This window comes from Trachurus trachurus (assembly GCF_905171665.1).
Source record: "Trachurus trachurus genome assembly, chromosome: 15".
NCBI classification, from domain to species: domain Eukaryota; kingdom Metazoa; phylum Chordata; class Actinopteri; order Carangiformes; family Carangidae; genus Trachurus; species Trachurus trachurus.
Window position 1 is genome coordinate 20,444,149 of NC_139906.1, and position 21,330 is coordinate 20,465,478.

A 21,330-nucleotide genomic window follows, 5' to 3' on the forward strand; every position below is an offset into this window, starting at 1 on the left:
TTTATGCAGTGCATGCTGTCCAGCAGAAATGATATACTGCTCGTTCTGGACTCGACGCAAATCCAAAAAGAGAAGAAAGCTGAAAACACTAACTTCAGACTTTCGGATGCAGTGATGCATCTCTGAGGGTTTGTCAACATTGAGCCAGTAATGCATGGAAAGAGACTGATTAACAACCTCCCCCTTAATTCTTTCCTGTGGAGGGATATGAATAACATATTAATGTATTGTATAGCTTCACCATACCCGACTCTTCACCATCATCTTTTCCAGTTCTTTGCTGATGTCTGAGAATGTCTGCCTCTTGTCTGGCTCTTGTTTCCAGCATCGAAGCATGAGGTTATACCTGTTGAGGAAAATATTTCATCGTGCGTGAAATAAGCATCATTTAATCCTCCCAACAGACTCATTCACCACAACTGACTGTCTGTTATTGTGCCAGAGGGGCGTCGCTGCCCTCGCTGGAAATGTGAGAAGCAACAGATCTTACATTTCCTCTGAGCAGTTCTCTGGTCTCTCCATCCTGTAGCCGGTCTTGAGCAGGTTAAAGAGGCGTTCAGGAGCGATACCTGGGTATGGATTTCCTCCCAGTGTCACTATCTCCCACAGCAGCACACCAAAGGACCAGCTTAGAATAAAACACAGGAGTATTTATAAGAATAATCAAATCTACGACAGGCTGTTAAAAATATTTCCTCTGAGCAGGTGAAGTGCTGGTAGAAGGTGATGTAATAGGGTGGGCCTAGATGGTTAGCATGCTAACTTCAGTAAAAAACAACAACAAGACATGTGATAAAGACCAGTGTTAACATGAATGCTGTGTTCCACCAAATGTTTGTGAGTAAAGGACTGTCAGTCAGAGGCTGGTTAGCTTATCTTAGCACAAAGACTACAAAGACAGGGAAAGAGCTAGCTTGACTCAGTCCAATATTTTTATTCTATTATAAAAATCAATGTTAAAAGTGGATACTGTAGTTTTCTAAAGAGCAATGTAATCACCCATTGATTTCCTGAATGAGTCGGAAAAAAAATATAAGGTAAAGTAAGAACAGAGCTGTGCAAGTTGGTTATTCTTAGTTCTAGTCCAGGGGTGTTTCTAGACACTCTGGAGGCCTCAGGCTAGGGGCACCTTGGGGGCACCCCACCCCTACAACCCAGGCCACAAACTTTAACTATTAATTAATCCAGAATTTCAAAACCATCATTGATTCAATTTAGCATACCATGCACAATATCCTATGTTCACAGGCATTGGCAACATCATGTTGTCATTGATATGGACCACCCGTCTTTCGGGGCTCCATTCCAGCTTGAGGCCCCTAGACAATGCCTGGGTTGCTGCCTTCACAGTTGTGATGCCTCTGTTCTAGTTTTTATTTGAAGTTAAATGCTAAGATAATCCTCATGTTGTCACAATGATGAAGATGAATGATAACTAGAAAAAGCATTTCCAAGAATGGAAATGGTGTGACTGCTGATAGCAACTGAACGCTGTTGCAGAATTAGCAAATAGTGCAAGCAGTGATCACCATACAAATGTTTGACCAAGGTCGGCATCGAACCCACAACCTCATTGTCATTAGACTTCCACTCTGCCTCTAGGCCACAGTGCACACACAGTTGTAGAGACTGTTGTCTGTTAATGATCTGCACACTGTCAACATCAAGAAAGCTTGAGAGTCAAGCTTGAATGACTTAGAATGAAAATTTCTGTGAATTTCAGGCTGAGAGCAGCAGTTTCAACATGAAGCAAGTTATCAGAAGTCAACAGATGACGACTGGGAAAATAATTCACTATAATTGTTGTTGAGGCAAGATTTGAACCAGCAACCTTCAGGTCTCCAGACCAGCAAGCTAACCACTAGGCTACAGACAGAGACAGTATGTGAGGGGTAAAGAAAACCTTTGATATAATGAGCTTTATACTATGAGGAATCAAAGACTGTCCAATGACAGCTGAATAATTGGAATCAAAAGTCAAGCAATGATGTGAAATGACTAAGGCAGGAATCGAACCCATGACCATATGATCACTAAACCTTTACTCTGCCACTCGGCTACAGAGAGCACACTGCTTTCAAGACTGTTGTCATTCATTGTAATGTGATGATGTGCTGCAAACTGGTATGAGTAATCAAGGAGATAACAAACACCTGTGACCAATTGAAGGCGGGGGAGGAGAGCAGAATTCAACATAACATAACAAGAGTTCTTCCCTTGGATTCGAACCAGGGACCTTACGGTTAGGAGGCGGCCACCCTAACCCCTACACTACAGTGGAGTTGTCAAGAAGACTGTTGTCTGTTAATGATCTGCACACTGTCAACATCTAAAAAGTTAAATATTTGAAAAAGTATAAAGAGTTAAAAAGAGAAAAGTAATGCCAATAAAGTCCAGAAAAAGCTGCACGTTTTGATATATGAATTGTTGAAATAGCACAAAGTATGAAGGACTAGAAGAAGACCGTAAAAAGGCGGAAGAAAATGGCCAAACAGAAGAACAATAGTGTGACTGCTCAGCAGTCACACTATTGTTATAATTATACTCACACATCACTCTGCGTTGTGTAAATGTGGTCAAACAAGGACTCTATTGCCATCCATTTAACAGGTATACGGCCCTGGGAAACAGAGAGAGAGCTTGTAGCTGTTGTGACTAAAACAAAAACCTCTTGGTACTTTTCTACCTCCTTCTTTTTTTTTTTTTTACCTTGCTTCTCTTCACATAGGAGTCCTCTTCATACACGTCTCTGGAAAGGCCGAAGTCTGAGATCTTCATCTTCCTTCCCTCAGCTACGAGGACGTTTCTTGCTGCAAGGTCCCTGTGAACGAGCTGTTGGACCAGAAATACTCGTTTTGACTCTATTCATCTTTTTGTCACAAAACGACAACTCATCTCCTCTAAGCGCTTAAATTACAGCTGCATTTTCAAAGCGGCAGTGCTTTCATTTACCTTTCATTTTCACACTGCTCTCAAACTTTAAATAAAACTTCTTCCACTTAACTGCTACCTCAAGGTCCTGTCATGTCTGGATTTTGATTGCAACCACAACATTTTCAAAATGTATTACTTTAACCATCTTCTCCAGGATATGTAACCTTTTACAGTTTGTCAAGTACCTTCATTTCAGCCAGGTACTGCATGCCTCTGGAGATCTGCCACGCGAAGGAGATCAGGTCGCCCATGGTGAGCGCCCTGTCGTCTGGGTTCTCCAGATAGCTAGAGTTTCGGTTGGCATCCCTGCCCATGTAGCTGGGGCCAACTTTCCGACTCTCGCGAAGGAAGTTGCGTAGAGACCCATACTTGGCATACTCCACGATCAAATACAATGGACCTATTCAGAGAGAGACGCAGAGCTCAGACTCCATGTGCAGCACACATGCCCTGGGAGAGGATGGCAGGAGGACTGAGGTCTTACCGTCCTGGCTGCAGGCTCCATACATCTTTATGACGTGCGGATGGTTGACTTGCTTCAGCAAAGTGAATTCTGACAGCAGGTCACGCAGCTCACTGTGCGAGGCGTTCTCTGTTACGGAAGAAAAGCGGGGATTGTAATGATGAAACCATTCATCTCCTCAGACATTCACTCCTCATATATCACCATCACTTCCAGGCTCGTCCAGATTTTGCTGGCTTGACTTACCTTTAAGCATTTTCACAGCCACTGTGGTGTAACCTGCTTTTCCTTTCAGCCTGAAAGCAGTTGCCTTGACCACTTTCCCAAACTCCCCTTCTCCTAAAGTCTTGCCAAGTACAAGGTTTTTACGAGGAAACTCCCACTTTGGATCCTCCTGTTAAAACAACATGACATCTCTGACTTCAACACACGCTATACAGCTAAGAAAAAAACTCAGTCTCAGGTGAGAGAAGCAGCTTACGGGTATCTTAAAGGTGTCGGTCTCGATGGAGTCCTGTGAGCCCCGGCGCAAGTTGTTAGCAGGGAAACTGATGGGATAGGCCTGAGCCGGCCGACGGAAAGTCATCTCTGCAGAGGCGATCGGAGGTTTGGGAGAGTTCTTGTGGTACCGGTGATGAAGTATGAGGACAGGAGGATGGAGACGACGAAGGAGAGCAGAAGAGACGTGGCGATGATGGTCTTGCACATGTCATCACATATCACCTCTGGAGGAGAAGACGTCGTCGTTTGTCAATAGAGCAGCTATCATTGTGTTGTTTACTATTAAGATGATGTAACACATGACCTTGTGGAGACAGTATTTCACTTTAATACCAAGAGTTTTGTGAGATTAATGACAACTCACCTTCAATATCCTCCATCTCACAGAAGCACTTCTCTGAGTAGCAGTAGCAGGTTCCATGACCGGCCTTGATCCCGTTTCCCAAGCCTCGTTCATGACCTCCGGTCACAGTTTCCTCTTCAGAGACACCAAAAAATAGTCAAATGGCCTGATATAAAAATTTGCATGTAATATAAATTGTTCTTTTCATATTTAAATATCTGCAGGAAAACTAATTTTTTCATACTTGTACAGTCTTGAGGGCATATTGATGCATCTTTGCTTTCCACTGCATCACAAAAGCTATCGGGACATGTCCGCAGGTCAGGGGAGCAGGTCGAGTAGTTTTCAGAAATTCCTGAAATATTAAAAGCACAAGCGGAAGAACAGATCACACCAGATGAAAAGCAGCACACTCGTGCTTTATTGTCAAAAACACAAATTCAAACAAAGACAAGGCGGATGTCTTGTTTAAACAACAATACATCACGAGGACTTGCTCTGGTCATCATATTGTTCTCAGTGGTCGCATTTATCAAAATTAAGACCACATTTTTCATGACTGTTGCATCCATTTCCAAAAAGGATTTAACTGAAAAGGAAACACATGCTGGATCGGGGCCCTTTAATTTTTTTGCATCGCCGCAGCTGAGGGAGACCGGTCATGGTCTCATTTGGATAATTAATATGGACATGATTTAGCGATGTTAAAACCCTGTATGATTACAAGCCAACAGCTTTTATTTGACGCTGCTGTTAATTAAATAAAATGTACCTTTCTCTGTGCCTTGCCTCCACTGGCATCTCCCCGTTGTGGCCCCGAGGCCTCGGACAGACTCGCATTCTCCTCGCCGTCTGTTCTCTGCACAGGACAGGAACTGCTGGCTCTCCTGGCCGGCCTTGTTTGCTATGTACAGCAGAGCCAGAGACAAACACAAGCAAATCTTTAAAAGGCATCTGGGAGAACGAAAACGGCCTATGACAGAGGTCAAACACCAGCTGTCTCCTTGCAGTGCACAGTCTAGATAATGATGTGAAGACTTCTTTTTTTTAAAGATTTTAAGATTCCATTTATCACTCTGCTCTCAGATTTATTACTGGGGATAGATGTTACACATCATTGTATACTATATGAAAAAGTTGGTTGGTCCTCCCTTTCTGACAGATACATGAAGCACTGATATGTTTATTTTCCATGCCCTTACTTCATCCCTGGCACTCTGGATCTTATTCAACTCGTTCCAGTAGTTTGATGTTTCTTAAGGTCCCTTTTGTACATTCAGAGCTGGGTAAATCTTCTCCAACACGCTTTGGAGCTGGAGAATATTCCCTCTCTTGCTGATTTTAAATGTATGGTGTCTGACTTTTGTAAATCAACCTGTTTGTTTTTCAATGTAACTGTATTTATGCTCTGTTGCTGCTTGTAAACTCGTCGTCCCTGTAAACGAAGGGAAACCTAAGTGACCAACAAGTTAAAATAAAGGTTTAAATAAGATAAATAAGCTGTTACAGTCTCACCTTCACCAACTAGTGCGACCTGGATCTGCGTGCTGGCTTCCTGCTGGGTCTGCTCCTCCTGAGCCACCACTAGGTAGTGCAGGTCTTGGCACTCGGGCCTGCGCAAAGCCTCCGAGTCGTTCACATAGAGCAGCCCCCACATCTCGTCGGGAGCCTGGGTGATGCTTATGGCCGCGTAGCAGGACTGCAAGTCAGCAGACACGTTCCTATCTGGCACCTCCAACCGGTACGTGACAGTGAAGCCATCGAATTGCTGGCAGTTTTCCACACAGACTCTGCCAACCTGTCAGTAAATGAAACATTGACATACATAGGTAATTTTAGTGAGAGGATGCCCAGCAGGTGGCAGTCTCAGTATGTTAGAGAGTGAGTCAGCACTGGGTCAGACTTTTAAGATCTTTATGTAATGTCCATGGTTTCTGTGTAGTGAATAAAATAACCTCTTCGGAACATTTCTGAATTAAATTAAATCTTATCCTCTGAAAAATGTTCAGTGGCACTGAGAGCAGGTACCGTTCTGTGAAAACTGCTGACTCCAGGTGAGGATACACCCATGACATATTGACATATAGACTAACAACAATTCACAATCACAGTCACTAGTTAACGTAAACTTAATCCTGCATGTTTTTGGGTCGAGAGAACAGTGGAGCAAACACACCCAGGCAAAAAGGGAAACAGCTTAAGAATGTCTTGACAAAAACCAAGTCCAATTGACTTGATTCAATTGCCTAGAAATGCCTTTGACCTGGACAAGTGCGAATTTGCACAGACGAGCTGAAGAACTGGATACAGAAAGGCCCCAGTCAGCCAGGAGGCCTGAACCCAAAACCTTCTTGGCGTGCTAACCGCTGCACCACCATGACGCTCACAGAAGTCATTCTGTCTCTTAAATTGTCAGGAAATTATGTCGAGTCATTTTCATTTTCTGTTTTTTGCTTGATCAGCCAGACACATGTTGCTAGGATAAACACACAGGATAAATATGTCTAATGGGATAACTTTTTCCATCATAGCGATTCTATAAAAACATTTCTAACCATACTACATACAAATTCAGCAAAAAAAATCTCCATAAAAAGTTTTTTTTTATCTCTTGATACACCAAAATGTTTGTAGCCTATCAGTAAAACTACCAGAAACCCAAAACAACTCATTAGCGGCGCAGGAAGGGTGCAATAAAACACCAGGGTGTGAATTGTGTAACTTCTCAGTTCACTCTCGTAGTAATTCTTTGCTTTATGTTTATTTTGTTGTTTCTAAGGGACTGAAACCACTGACCTCCACCACGGGAGAAATACTGACACAAACTTTGTTTTGAAACCCTCAAGTCTCTCTCTCTCTCTCTTACTCTCTTACTCTCTGTGTATTCTTTCTTCTACAGTTGTAACTCATGCACACATGGACATGTAAATAATGTTTATGACTGACTTGGACGAATGCCTTCAAGACAGCAGCAGACTAAACAGGAAGCTGTGGATTGGTCTGGTTAGGAGTCATGATCACCTGTGCGTAAACAGAGGCTCTGCGTGTCAGCGTGAACATCTGGGTGACGTTGGCGAAGCGGATCTGGACCGGTAAGATGGTGACATTGAAGTGCAGCAACACCGTTCCCTCCAGACCGGGATAGGTCGTGTCGTTGACCAGGTAGTCCAGCTGCGCCGTGCGACTCTCGTTCACAAACAGGTTCCTTTTCAGGACGAGCTCTGAAATCAAAGGAAAAAAATATATAGCTATGTATGTGAAATGTGAGTGTAAATGTAGGCTATGCGTTTTGATTTCCGTGGATCACTCACGGTAGTCGTGGACGGTCTCTCGAATGCCTCCATGAGCTGCTTTCTTTTCATTGAAGGTGCCTTTTATGTCAAATGTTTTCTCCAGCCATGGTCGCTGTTGAGCAAAGTCCCCACGTACTTATTGTGACTCTGATCTATGGGATATATGGGGGTTAAATCCCTGTCAAAGACAAACAAGGTCCCAAAAGAGCCGCCCTAGAAAAGATGAGAAAAGTGAGAATCAGAACAAAAACGTAAAAATAAATTAGTCAAGATTTAAAACAGCTCAGTGTCAGATTGGTCTTCTCACCTTTGTCCGATTGAAGCTGATGACAATGTCTGCTGTGTCTGTTCCGTTCATGAACGGAGCGTTATCGTCCTCGTCGTTGACAAAAACATCCAGAGAAGTTTCCACCTTAGTGATGAGCGCCTCCGTTTGGACGGTGCAGACCAGCAGGAGTCTGTAGCACTCGCTCTCCTCGCGGTCCAGCGGGGCGGTCACCACCAGCTCTGTGGTGTTGTCATTGACAGCAAACGGTGCTGGGGTATCTGTTCACAAGGGGCAGAACAAAAGTCTTTTTGTTACTCCCCCCAAACTGAGTTACTACATTATAAAAGTAACTAATTTCCAGGAAAAGTAAGAAGTATTGCATTACTTAAAAAAAAAACAACAACTCAAATATGTCAAATTACTTGGACCCCCAAATGGAACTTTTAAATGTAACTGTATGTAATTAAACTCAACATGGAATATGTTAAATAAATTAAATTGACACTTGATAGAATAAATCATTATTATTAACATTGTACACTTATCTACACTATAGCCTACTGCATTGTTGTGTGGGACAAATTGTATTGTATAGATAGACATAGATATGATTCTTTAATCGGCCGTTGTTGTTTGTTCTTGTGTACGTTACGTCTATAGACAGTATACGTCTAGCGGTGGCTCAGGTTACAGGTTGAAATAACGGTAACAGTAACAATAACTTTTTTGATTACTTGTTACTAATAGAAGTAGTGCCGTGTCTATAGCTACTGAATGAATGAAGCATGCTGTGTCAGAGAGACGGCTGTGACTTAAAACAACACTGCAAACAAGACTGCTGAATGGTTAAACTAACTTTATTGGTATTGTAGCATTTAGCTACAACCAGTAAACAAAGTGAATCAGTATCTACTTAAAGTTGCCAATGCTAGGTCACTATAAGCTACAATTAATACCAAACCATATGAGGCTGAAACCATTGACTGAATTGAGCATCGGTTCATGAACTCAACTTGTTATTTGTAGAGCAGGAACTGTTACTTCATCTTTCATCCATTATGAATCTCTCTATGTAATGTGTCTAACCTGACTCCACATTGTAAGTGATGGTGTAGTTGGGGCAGACGTTGAGTCTGGTGAGGCGCCGGAGTTGCCGTAGGGCCCCGGGGAACCTGTTCTCCATTATGTGGGGGTTGGAGGTGTCCCTGTGTGGGAAGCATAGTTCCTTCATGTCCGTCTGAGCACACTGCGGCAAGGTGGCGTTGACAAAGTCCAAGGTGATCCGAGGCGATCTGCTGATGCAGCGATACCTCTTGGAGAAGTTGGGTAGGACCATGACGTGCAGGGCCAACTTCTTAACCGACCACGAATATGGAGCTGATGAGATGCACAGCCAAAACAAAAACAAGAGGCATTTTCATTTTAATCTCAGACAGTGCTCTTTTTGTTGACTGCACTCTTTTTTCCCAGAACGCAATTACATTATCGTCCTGAAGGCAGAAACCCAAACACAGGGCCGGAGCATTATTTGTATGCAAAGAGCACAAACATCCAGAAACTAATTTACTCCCATGTGGACAGCACACCTGGCACTGAAATGGGAGTGTGTATTACCATGAAAATGCTTGCGCCCTACTCACATGGGAAGGCAAAGTCACTCTCCTCCAGTGTTTTGTTCAAGGACAGCACACCAGTGTGGACGTCCAGTTGGAACCAGGAGCTGTGGGCCGGACGTTTGCCAGCCATCCAGCACAGGTAGAAGTGTGGCCGCTCCGTCTTGCTGTCCAGCATGGAGTGGACCTGGAGGATGGGCGAACCTGCCGGCTGCCCAACGTACACCGTCTCGATGTATTCATTCTGAGGGAAGTAGAGCCCCGTCACTCCTGCAAGAAAAGGAGACATGAAATAAGCAGATGTTTCAGAGCGGGCAGCCAAGTGAATCACAGGGGAACTCGGCCATATTCCCTTTAAGGAAAACTGAATAATAAGGCCTGACACTGCTGCTGAGATCCGGTCTTAGTACAGAGCAGGATAAGAGCAGTTATCAGGCATCTCTCTTTGGATATTTAATTGTGACAACAATACCCGCTGACATTGCTGTCTCAGAACCAGATGCAAATTAACACATACATGCAATAGGACAGTTTCTTTTTTTTCCTCTCCTTTAATGCATCTTTCATCTCCTGTTAGCGGAAATTGAAAGAAGGGTTCAAATGACACTTATGCAGCTCTTTTAATGAATTTCTCATGTGGTCAATAACATGCGGTTTCCGATTCTCCTTGCATTCACCTTGAGATGTTTAATTACAAGGGATAACATGATACAGAGGTTGAATGAATCATTACCTGCCAGTGGGTAGGGGAGTGCGTTTTTGCTCTATGTGTGTGTGTGCATGTATGTGCTGGGGGGTAATCTATAAAGAGCTATAGCAGGCTGTGTGTTTTACAGGAAAAGGGAGATGCGAGTGTTCCTCCTGTAATTATATCCCTGTTATGTTCCTCTTTGACGACAGTAGGCGACCATTTAGGGAACGCACTAATGTCATTAGCAGACAGCAAAACTAGATTTTCTATTTCTGTTGGTGCAGTTGAGGCTTTGGCTCTGGTTTCAGACATTGATTTAATTTTGTGGGGCTTGGATGACAGGAGGCTGGGCTGATGGATAAAATGTGGCCGTCCTTCCTGAAGGATAGAGATGGAGATACACTCAGGGAGGCTGCAGCCCCTTTTTATTAAAAGTGCCCCTGAAACAAAAACAAACAGCGGGCCACTTGTTTGTTAATCCTGCTGGGATGGAGGGAGAGTCAGTTTCACGATGGATAATATTTTAGGGATGACTTCCCATTTCCTAAATCTATCACAACCACATTAGAGCCAGTGGTGCTCGTGCACTGAGGCCTGATTTGAGCACAGTTAGGTGTAGAGATCAGCCAGATGCCTCCCAAAATGGATTTGTAATGGGGCTGCTGTCAAGAAAAGCATCACATCTGCCACATCTGCTTTTTTGTATGGATCTTGGTGATAGGGCCAATGATTGATTGACAAGATTTTGCATTCTCCCTGTAGAGCAGGCACTATAGGCAGCTCATTGTTGATTTTTATGATTCTTTCTTGAACATAAAATCATGTCCATGTTTGTTTCTATCTGAGCTGCATACAGTGAATTTAGGATGTGATAAAGCAGGAGATGATGAAAACTTGCTATTCTAATTACACTGTAAAAGCCCAGCTAGAGACAAGGACTAAATATCAGCAAAGGTTTAAAAGTCTGTGCAACAACACATGAGATTTATGCATCGTCACCAAACTAAAATTGACACATTGGAATATTTTGGCACTAGAGTGTAAAAAGAAGATATCTAAACTTTCCTAAACAGAGCATGCACAGCCTTTCAATGCCAAGGCTGCTGACATTTTATTGTTTCAGTCAGAGAGTCTAGCTTGGATCAGACTCCTGTGTGTACTCATGTTGTAGCCACAGTGAATGGAAGGACAAAGACTATTAATCCAATGACACATGCCTGAGGTTGTTTGATACCTCTGGACTCTGGGCATGAAGCGCTGTAACAAAGTAATATAACGCTGCAGTAGGCTGATTGCTGAAACAAAAGAGTCAACGGCCTACTGAGGAATAGGACCATAATAAACCATGTACCCATTAAAACCAGTGTTATTAACTGTAAATGCAACACATGGATTATAAACAACACAGAAAGCAAAGTAAGTGAAGAACAGCACATCTAGGTCTACAGTGTGCAGTCAGAGTAGGTCTCCGTCACTGTACCTGTGATGGCCATTAGAGGGAGCCATTATCACATTGAGTGACGGACCACGACAGCAACTGAGTTGAAAACTGCTACTTGATATTCATCATAATAATTCATTATTAGACTAATGTCTGTACTGATCTGATGAGATGTTAAAGATCTGTTTGTTCATTTGTCTTTCTAACAAGTTAAAAATATCTTTTTCTGAGGAGGTTTATTAGATTAATAGGGGAAATTAATCTACAGAAATCTTGCTCATGGTCCAGTCATGAATCAAACAGAGCAGATGACAGCAGCCGTACAAATAAAACTATAGGGTCCAACGTGTTAACCAGTGGGGCCCACGTGCATTTATGAATGCTGGCCTTGGCTCGAAGCCACGCTGGCTGCTGGACCCCATGCAACACAATTCGTTTATATCATTCAAAATTCAATTTCTTTCCAGGACCGAAGCCAACAGAAAGCAAGCAGTTTATATCAAAACTAATTAATTGAATGGATAAAGCAGGCCCCTCTTAGCAAATGGCATCTTTTGTCTGTGAAGCCATGATGACGATTTTCTGAAGCATGACTCATTAGCTTCCCCAAATGATGCGCAAGAATGACAGAAACACAGATAGTAATGACATTTCACCTCTTAACACTGTGCACGATAATGATTTTAAAACTTAAAGCTGCAGCACATGTTGTACTTCAATGAATGCTGTGTCATACAAACCTATCCTTCTGATTCTGATATTATGCTGTTTTTACTTTGACGTGCCGTAACTCAATGTGTGTAAACACTAAAACCATGAATAGACCTTTTACAACCTTCAAACAACTATAAAACTGATCCTCAGCTGCAACACACAGCGTCATTTCTTCAAAAGCTGGAGTAAGTAATTTTGCAAACAAAGCCTGTGTTTGAACAAGAGGACTCTTGTAGCAATCCATGTTTACAAAAGATATCATGTACTGCTGAGTGGATAGTGAAATTGGACTTTAGCAAGGATGAAAAACAAGAACGTAAACCCTGTCTCTGTCATTGATACGTGTGTGCTCTTCCTGGTTGTCTTTGATGAATGCAGTTTCCTTGAGTTAATTACAGCCTGTGTCTGTTTTGTCTCATATTTTAACTGTGGAAGGACAAGAAGGACAAGAACTCATCACAAAATCTGAAACCACATGCTCAGTCAGCCACAGTGTGTCTGGGACTGGTCAGGGCTGATAGGGTGGAACGCCCTCTTCGTCGTCCCAGACAAAGACAGGAACTCAATTAGCTCGATGCGTGCTTCGGCTGATAGATTTACCAGCTATGAGCTCATGTGCAGGAGGAACCCACGAGCTTACTAATCTACCTCTGTGGAAGCCTCAATGGAACAAAACGTGGATCTCCACGCCCAGACGTCCTCAAAGAGCATCCTCGTCAAGAGCGAGGAGGGCAGATGAGGAAAAGTGACCCGGCTGCTGTGTTGATTCATTCCCTCACTAATCTCCTTTGTAGACTGGAGCTGCTGCGGTGAGAGCTCAGCCCCGTGCCCTCTGATTCCCAAGGTCAACGTGCGCTACATCAGTCCGTGGTAACGACCCATTGGAAAGGCCGTGTATCTGGCAGCAGACCAATCAATAACCAGTACTAATCAACAGTGATGCTGATTGTTTTCCACTGATGAGACAGACGAGGAGAAAAGCGGAGGGCTGCATGCGTGCAGTCATTTCTGCAGCACATTATATGAGCCCACTTGTTTAAGCTGCATGGCCACAGAAATATCCCATCTACACTGCGAGATTCATTTCACAGCGGGCTCCACAATTTGCTCCATCAATATCCACATTTCCAAAAAATCCATCATCTATTACGAAGCAGCTGTAGCGCGCGGCATTAAGGAGCACATCACCCTGTTTTATAATGGTGATATAAATACAATAAATATTATAATCACTCTAAAACCTATCATGATTACTCTGCCAGCAAAGATGTAACAGTTATGGGAATGGTTCTGTTCAAGGATTCAATTAACTAAAAAGCTGCACATCGGGCTGTAATTCCACTTATGAAAGCTATTATTGATCATAATGTTTTGAAAACTCTCCCTCATGGTTTCCTGTCCCAGTATGCACAGTCATACCACACTGGACCCAGAACCTGGATTTAATATAGTCCTGAGTGCAGTCAGTGCACTTTTAATCACAAAACAACATGAAAGTCATTTCCTGTCATGATGACACAGCCATCAAACTTTTCATCAGGGTAATATGATATCTGATCCCAATTTATGATGGAGCAGTCAGGTTCCAGGTAGATTACTCAGTTTACCATGATGCATACCGTAACATAATAATCAATTAGCCTGTAATGTAATCCAATTAGCCCTTGGAGAATACAAGAGCTGAGATCCAAAGAACCATGTTCATCAGTCATCAAGAAATCTAATAGAACATCTCCTCGGGGGTTTTACTGCAAGTATAAATCCAGTTGGAGAATTCCTCTGGGGGTGACGGTGGCATCAAAAATTGAACACGTGGTACGTCAGAGAGCTCCAGACTCAGTTTGAGTCATTAGACTGCTGTGATAAAACATCTGTCTCCTCATCAGGGTGGTCATGTTCCCTGATACAGGACAAGGCTGTAAATAAATTACAACCATTTATATTTACAGAAATTCTTCAGTGGAGGTTACAGTTTACTGCACTGACTGACTTTGAGAACAAGGACTCGCTTTATTAATTTTTTTACCCTCTTTGTATTAACAGCATCCAAATAAAAAGTATATCTGTAAACAGCAAACAGACTCTCTTGACATCCTAACAAGGTGAAGCTCTAATCCAGCGTGAGCTTCTTTGTGTTCAGTAAACATGTCTGAGTCTACAGCCCTATACGCCTGCGGGGAAATGCAAATCTCAGCATGCTAACATGCTCTCAATGCTAACGGTGAGATGTGAAGTTTTGCAGATAGTTGGTCATGAATTGACACATTGACCTAATTATGCAGCTCAGTTTAACTCAGTGGATCATCTGAGTCACCAGGATTAATCTTATGGGGATCATGGATGTTCATGTCATGGAAATCAAATCCAATCCATCCATAATTGTTAAGATAGTTGAAACTGGAATTAAAGGAGCAAAAAGAGCATAAAAGCAGCTAGGCACATGTAGTTGTTACCGTACTGCCTATTAAATGTTTGTGCGATCATATGAAGAGGTCTATTGTATTACTAGACATTTAAAAAATTAAGATGAATTAAATATAAGCACTCCTGAAGCACTTTAGCGGTGCTATACAGGAGACCCTGTTTAGCATTTTAGCGTCATTAAATCACTGTAGTACTATTCTGTGTCTGCTTGTTACATCGCGTGTCACCACATCGGGTTTCACGGCGGATGATGGATCACATTATGGAAACAGAGGGAGGGGGCGTCACTTTTATGGCAGAGGATGGAGGGCTGCTGATCTTCCGGCACAAGTGGATGTGAAGCTCTCAGAGTTTTCTGGCACAGGCAGGTGGTGGAACGTGGTGGAAAAATAATTTCCAACATGTTTGCCCACCTCTTTAAAAGTGGAGGATGTAACAAATGGACACAGAGGGAAAACCACGGGTGGGGCCGGTGGAGAGGGGGGGGGCTGAGTAGATATCATCCTGTTTGTGATTAACATTTGGGTTTATGGAAAGAAAGAATACAGGCTTTGATGTGTAATTAGTATAAAGAACTGATGTATGCACAGAAAGAACCAGTACTACATAGTCCATTGAATAACACTTGTGTGTAATCCATCCTCTCCACCGATGTCATGACCTTGCTATTGTATCTTTGACCTAAAAAGTCTTCTCCATGATTGATTGGTTTGGTTTGTTTGGAGTAATTGCAATGAATGATCAGATATACTTCTTTATTACAATAGTATACTTAATGCTTGCCAAAAAAACAACAACCCTAATCTCCCTTAGGCCTACATTTAGTTCTGCAGTGTCACTCGGACCATGTGGATTCAAATGAGCTTGTTCTTTGTTTCGCTGATTGTCGCAAACGATGGGTCACAACACACAGCGTGCACGGCTGGGCGACTGGAAAATAACTTGTCAAGACCCATGTGAAACGAGAGGACTAAATGCCCCGAGGGCGAAATTTCAATCAATGTCTCCTTGTCCTTTCACCACAGCAAATTAGATTCTACCCATGCATGAGAGGGAAGTGTGACCCTGAACTGACTAGAGGATCAGGGAGAGAGCTTTGACAGGTAGGAGCGGCATCCATGCAACGCCAGCAGCAGCAGAAGCAACAGTCCACAGTCAGAGGTTGGGACTCACAGCAATGCCGGTAATGAAACCAGTTTGGTTGAAGACCTAATGGGATGGTGTAGCCTACTGTATTTTTTTGCCAACATTTTTGATGATTTAAAAAGTGTATAAGCTTGGCAGACGGAGGAGCTGTAACAGAACAGTCCAAATATCTTTATAACTTTTACTGGCTGAAACTGCTGCATCACGACTGTGACTCTGATCAAATGTGACAGGAGGACACTGATGATTTAATTTTGCATTTGTTGCAGACAGCACCGTCACTGTTGCTCATTAAATAAAAAACTATGTTTGTCCTGTTAAAAAATGTTCAAAACTTATTTTTTTCTTGGCTGATTTTTCTTTGTGGCTTTCAGTCGCTGGGAGGGAAGCTAAGGCCAGATGGTTGTGGTTGCATATCACATGGTGAGGAGTGTGTTGTATGCCAAATTTTTAAATGAATAAAGGAATCAAGTTTCTTTTTTGCTAGAAACAGCTTTGACAGAGTTTTTGCCTAAGATGAATAAAGACCCTGCTGTTTACACAATTTAATATAAAAGACAAACTCCCCACCAAACAACTTGTATCATTGTGTTTTCCAATTATACTAAAAGAGATGTACCGACAACACGAGAGGAAGATTGACTTAAATTTATTAGACATCCAACAGCAACACAGGACAGAAGCTTTTCTGAATCCTGTAATGTAATAAGGAGCTAAATCAAATAGCTGCATGTATCAAATGAGATTTATTGGTCTGGTCCTTCTCAAAAAGCTAAATACGCTGATGAAAATCATCACTCTAATGCGAGGAGAAGGAGGAGCAGCTAAAGAGGTTGGCACCGTGGCCTCCTCTGGGGAGGGGAAGGAGGTCATCACCGAGGACGACCACTGGGCTGAGGTTTCAAAGGTCAGAGGTGAGGCGAGGAGGGGTCAAAGATACAGTAGCAAGGTCACGGCGGAAGATAAACCGATCAATGCTTTTATGTGAAAACATCTGTGGTTGTTCCAGGGGATGTGATGGATCACACAGGAGCGTCTGTTAAATGGATCTGGTTAATCCCGATAAAGATTATTCAGTCTTGGTGTTGGAGGCCACCATCGGTTCAGTCAAAAAACTTCTCAGTTTTCTCTTAATTACCCTCAAAAGTCCAGATTCTTCATGCTCATGTTTAATCTTCGCCTCAGCACCTTGGATCTTCTCCTCAACAACTAAAAGAAAACACATCTGCGTCACCACATTCAAACCAGCTCCATGATCTGCACACAAGCAAAGAGATGTTCCAGCTTCTAATTTCAACTCTGATACTGCTTTTCTTCTTCTACTTAGCTCTACTTGAAAGAGCAGGGCGACGTCGCAGCCACATTTAAAAACGCTGATTACTCTTACAGTGAACGCTGATTGCCAATTTCCTTTGTTTGATTACCTCAGCAAAAGAAACTAAACTAATCAGTGACCTGTAACAGTAACGATGTGCATCCCCAAACACTCAATACTGGTGCAACTTTTGTTTTCTATGACCTAAACAAACAAAATACCTGCTTTTAGATTCTGGCAAACAGTAAAGGATTTGTAATGTAGCCTACCATTAGAGGTAATCTGTAAAAGAACTTGGTGATTTGAAATCTTTTTTAAAAAGCAGAAAATAGTCAAAAATGTCTCTGATGTCAACAACAGAGCATCCTCCAAAAGTGAGACAAACTCATCAACCTGAACGTACACAACCAGATCAATCTGTTGTGTCATTGTGAAGCCAGTTACGATCCAACCTGCAATCTGAACAGTGTGTGCACTTGTATAACAGGCGATATTTTCCTAAAGAAAACAAACAGCCAGTGTTTGCCCAGAGATAGGAGCAGCTGCTGCACACCTGCCTGCAGCTCGCTCCTTCTCCTCTCTGAACAAGTCCAGGTCTTTTGTTCCAACAAAACAGGCAGGTGATGGACACGGCGTTCAAACGCAGGGGTGTAGGTTTCAGCACCCATTTAATTACCATCCTGTCCTTGACACATGAAATCGAACCAGACCGACTGCGTCCATCTATGGACATGAGGGGGGAACGACTGCTTCCTTTGACAATACACGTAAAACGGAAAAAGAGACGTAAAAGCACGTAGGGTGTGTGAGGCTGGGGCATCACACTTTATCTGTGATGTGAATCTACATCCATCATCCTCTTTGTGCTGAGAACCATACTGTCCGTCACAATGAAAAATAATCAGAGCGCATTACACCCAACTGTGGCACCTTAAAAATTTCATTAATCATTTTAACAACTCTGCAGGAAAGTGCTCCCTTGGGCGATTACGTCTAAAGCTGGAGTTTATGGGTGAGCCCACTTTTCCAGACATGAAATGTGAAAATTCAAAGGCTGTGATTTTAAATTGAAAAACACACTTAGAGAAAATTTTGTTAAGACCAGTTTTAAATCCAAAGAAAAATTCAAGAATTCCACACAGTGGTCTATATTTATCAAAGCGTCGCATCTGACATAGTTGCTGCACAGTGAGATTTGCACACTATGAGAGACACTTTAAATATAGACTGCATGGGAGGACAGTGTTGGTACAGTTGGGCTGTGGGATTGTGAACAGGGATTATAATATTATGATATATGGCTGTATTCATTTGACACTGGGTCTCAATGTGCCATACCACACATAACAGTACCAAGCAGCCAGCACACTTTCTGTAGTGGGGAAACAGTGCTGGCATTGTGTTCCAGCCATTTCACATACTTTCTCGGTAAAAGCCTCAAAAACTCACTCAGCTTCCCAAAATGTTGCAATTTAGCAAAGCAATTTAGCTTTTGCACATGAGCAGCCAATTTCATGTGTATTATCAGATGCCATCTAGACTCCAGGTCCACTGGCTCTGTTTGCAGCCGCTCAGAAATCTCTCCTCTTTCTATTTATCCTGTTAATAATTAGTTTTTTTTTATCAGTTCTGCAGAGAATCATACATTTTGTGAATTTAAAGCACATCACAAACAAAATATATTTTAGTTTCTGCTGTTTCCACACAACTAGTAGCCTACAGGAACGAAAGAGATGATGAAAAGGGGAAAATAACAATAAGAAGCTGTCAGGTGAACAGAGGAAGCAAAGAAACCACAAATTCAGATGTTTTCTTTTGGGTAAACAATTATATCTTATCTATTTGTATCTTCAAAATTAGGCACTGTACATTTGGAGGCAAAGCTCACTTGAGTGCAAATATTTGTTAAAAATCATTTCCAACTTCCTCCTGTGCTCCTGCAGCAGCAGCAGCAGCAACAGCAGCAGACCTGCTGATGAACCTTACCTTCCAGCAGCAGCAGCACCACCACGAACATGTTTCCCCGAGAGAAACCACAACTCAGCCCCATATTCGCGAACCATAAGTAAAAGTTTCTGAATGAAAACGCGATTAAAAAAAAAAAAAAAAAAAAGTCCTTCGCACAGGAAAAAAAAAAGACCAAAAGAAAAAACCCGAGAGCGACAATCGCTGCATAAACCAGCGAGTTCCCCGTGTGCGCGGCTCCGGGCGGACGGATGAAGTCCTCAGTGTCCCATAGGCGCGCTGCTGCGTGCGGCTCCACTGGCTGCTGCTGGGCTGACTGGGGCCGGGGGGAGGAGGTCCGTCGCTCCACGACTCAGCGCTCCCCTGCTTCCGCAGCAGCAGGCATCTACAGGAAATTTAAGAGCATAATTTAACAGCAGGTCAGTCATCTCATTAACACTCTGCGGGGGGAAAATTATTAACAATTATCATTAGAAGTGTTATGGCTCATTTTAAAGGTACAGGCATTCTTTTTTTTTAAGGGATACCAACCTACTTGTTTTTCAAATCACAGCTCCATTACACTTTTATAATATACATAGTGGATGAATTTTATTTTGGAATAACACAATTCAGCAGTATTTATAATGTATGTTTCCTTTTGTGAATTCAAACAGGATATTTTAAAGCAGAGCATCATGTGAGAAGACCAGAGTGTAGTAGCATCAAGTGAATGGAGTTTTTGGCACAACAATGAACTATTTAATTGATGAGCCCACAATGATGTGGTTTAATAACACTCCAGCAGCAGACAATTGCAGTGTGTATACCTGCTCACTATACTGCCAGAGCAGCTGTGTGAATCTGGTCAAACTCTGTGGGACCTTTCCCCTCTCGTGGTCTGAGAGTGTTTCTGAGGCTGAAGGCTGTGTTAAAGTGTGGGATATCTCTCTGTGACCAGGCAGCATGGGGTGATGCTCTGCTGTGTCCTCAGGGCAGGACACCAGTCACTCACACAGAAACTGCTCTCCAATCAATGTCTCTGCGTGGAGCAGAAACACTGGAGCTCAGTGGGCTGCAGAGGGGACGACAGGAGCTCTCACACTGCTTTAACCAAGTGGAACAAACATATATGCTCCTATCCTAGGTATTACCTGTCTTATATTGTAGATAGTGAAATTTCTGTGTATTATGATTATAAAAGCAGGTCTAAGTTCTAAATTACTAATACTGTGAAAGTATCAAAGGATACATCCATAGAAAATACACACCTGTATCAAGAAACTGCCGATTAAAACTAGTCATCTGGACTTCCTTAACTTTGTGATGTCACAACAGAGCAGCCACCACCCTCTGCCATGTCACCAGCACAGCGGATCAGGATCCAAACCTGCACGACTTGGTTTCTAAGAGTTTACCTGTTAGTTTATCGTATTATATAGTATGAAAACAGTTAGCCAATCAGAAAAGAGGCTCAGACTCTTCTCTCTTCTGATTGGCTGGCACAGACTTGTTGTTACAGCTCCAGATAGAAGCCTGATGAGATGTAAAACTAACACTGAGATGGTTTTTGGTTCTTGAAACACAAATGTATCTTCTGATTGATGTTAAAACCTTGAAATCAAACACCAGAAACATTTAAAATATGGGACCTTTAATACTAACATTGGCTACTATTCTTGGTCATTTCAGACACACAACTCTGGCTCTCTGAAACCACAGATATCTGTTATCAAACAAAGTTATACCTAAAAAGAGAAGCCGTGACAAGTATCACTTGCTTCCAGCTATCATATTGTCTTTATTTATAAACTGATGATCAACCGTTTAAATGATCTGATGAGATACTCACATACTCTATATAGCAGGGTGATGCTGTTAACTATCAAGGGAGATGATCATGGGGATCATTATGTGAATATTAGAAGCAGAGTGGTCTGAAACACTGTATCTGGGATAAAGTTTCCATATGACAGACTATAGGTATCCTGAGACATATGCTCAATGCAAATCAATAAAGGCAAGGAAGCGTGGTGTGTACAACCACAATAGTCTGCTATGGCCTTTTTTTTGACAAGACTAAAGCAGCAAGAAGTTTAGAGCACTGCAGAATGAGATTAGCAGAAATTCAATCTGATATCTAAGCAGAATATTCATCACTTCCACGGCCTGGGTATTTTTATTTTGACCCTCTTGATCTTTGCTAACAGCTACTTGTGATGTTTAATGGTTTCTGTGTT

General features: G+C 42.4%; 1 protein-coding gene across 1 annotated transcript; it reads right to left on the reverse strand.

Moving 5' to 3' along the window:
* Window positions 1-6: 6 nt before the first annotated feature.
* ret (ret proto-oncogene receptor tyrosine kinase) lies at window positions 7-19,331 on the reverse strand. The gene is given in 20 exon segments (XM_083987675.1): window positions 7-346; window positions 491-628; window positions 2,550-2,620; window positions 2,710-2,832; window positions 3,120-3,334; window positions 3,419-3,526; window positions 3,644-3,791; window positions 3,879-4,033; window positions 4,036-4,122; window positions 4,263-4,376; window positions 4,486-4,596; window positions 5,014-5,145; window positions 5,757-6,039; window positions 7,263-7,462; window positions 7,553-7,645; window positions 7,648-7,747; window positions 7,842-8,080; window positions 8,889-9,179; window positions 9,443-9,685; window positions 19,133-19,331. Coding segments are annotated over 20 exon segments (3,024 nt in total). The 5' UTR covers window positions 19,197-19,331; the 3' UTR covers window positions 7-237.
* Between the last annotated feature and the right edge of the window lie 1,999 nt (window positions 19,332-21,330).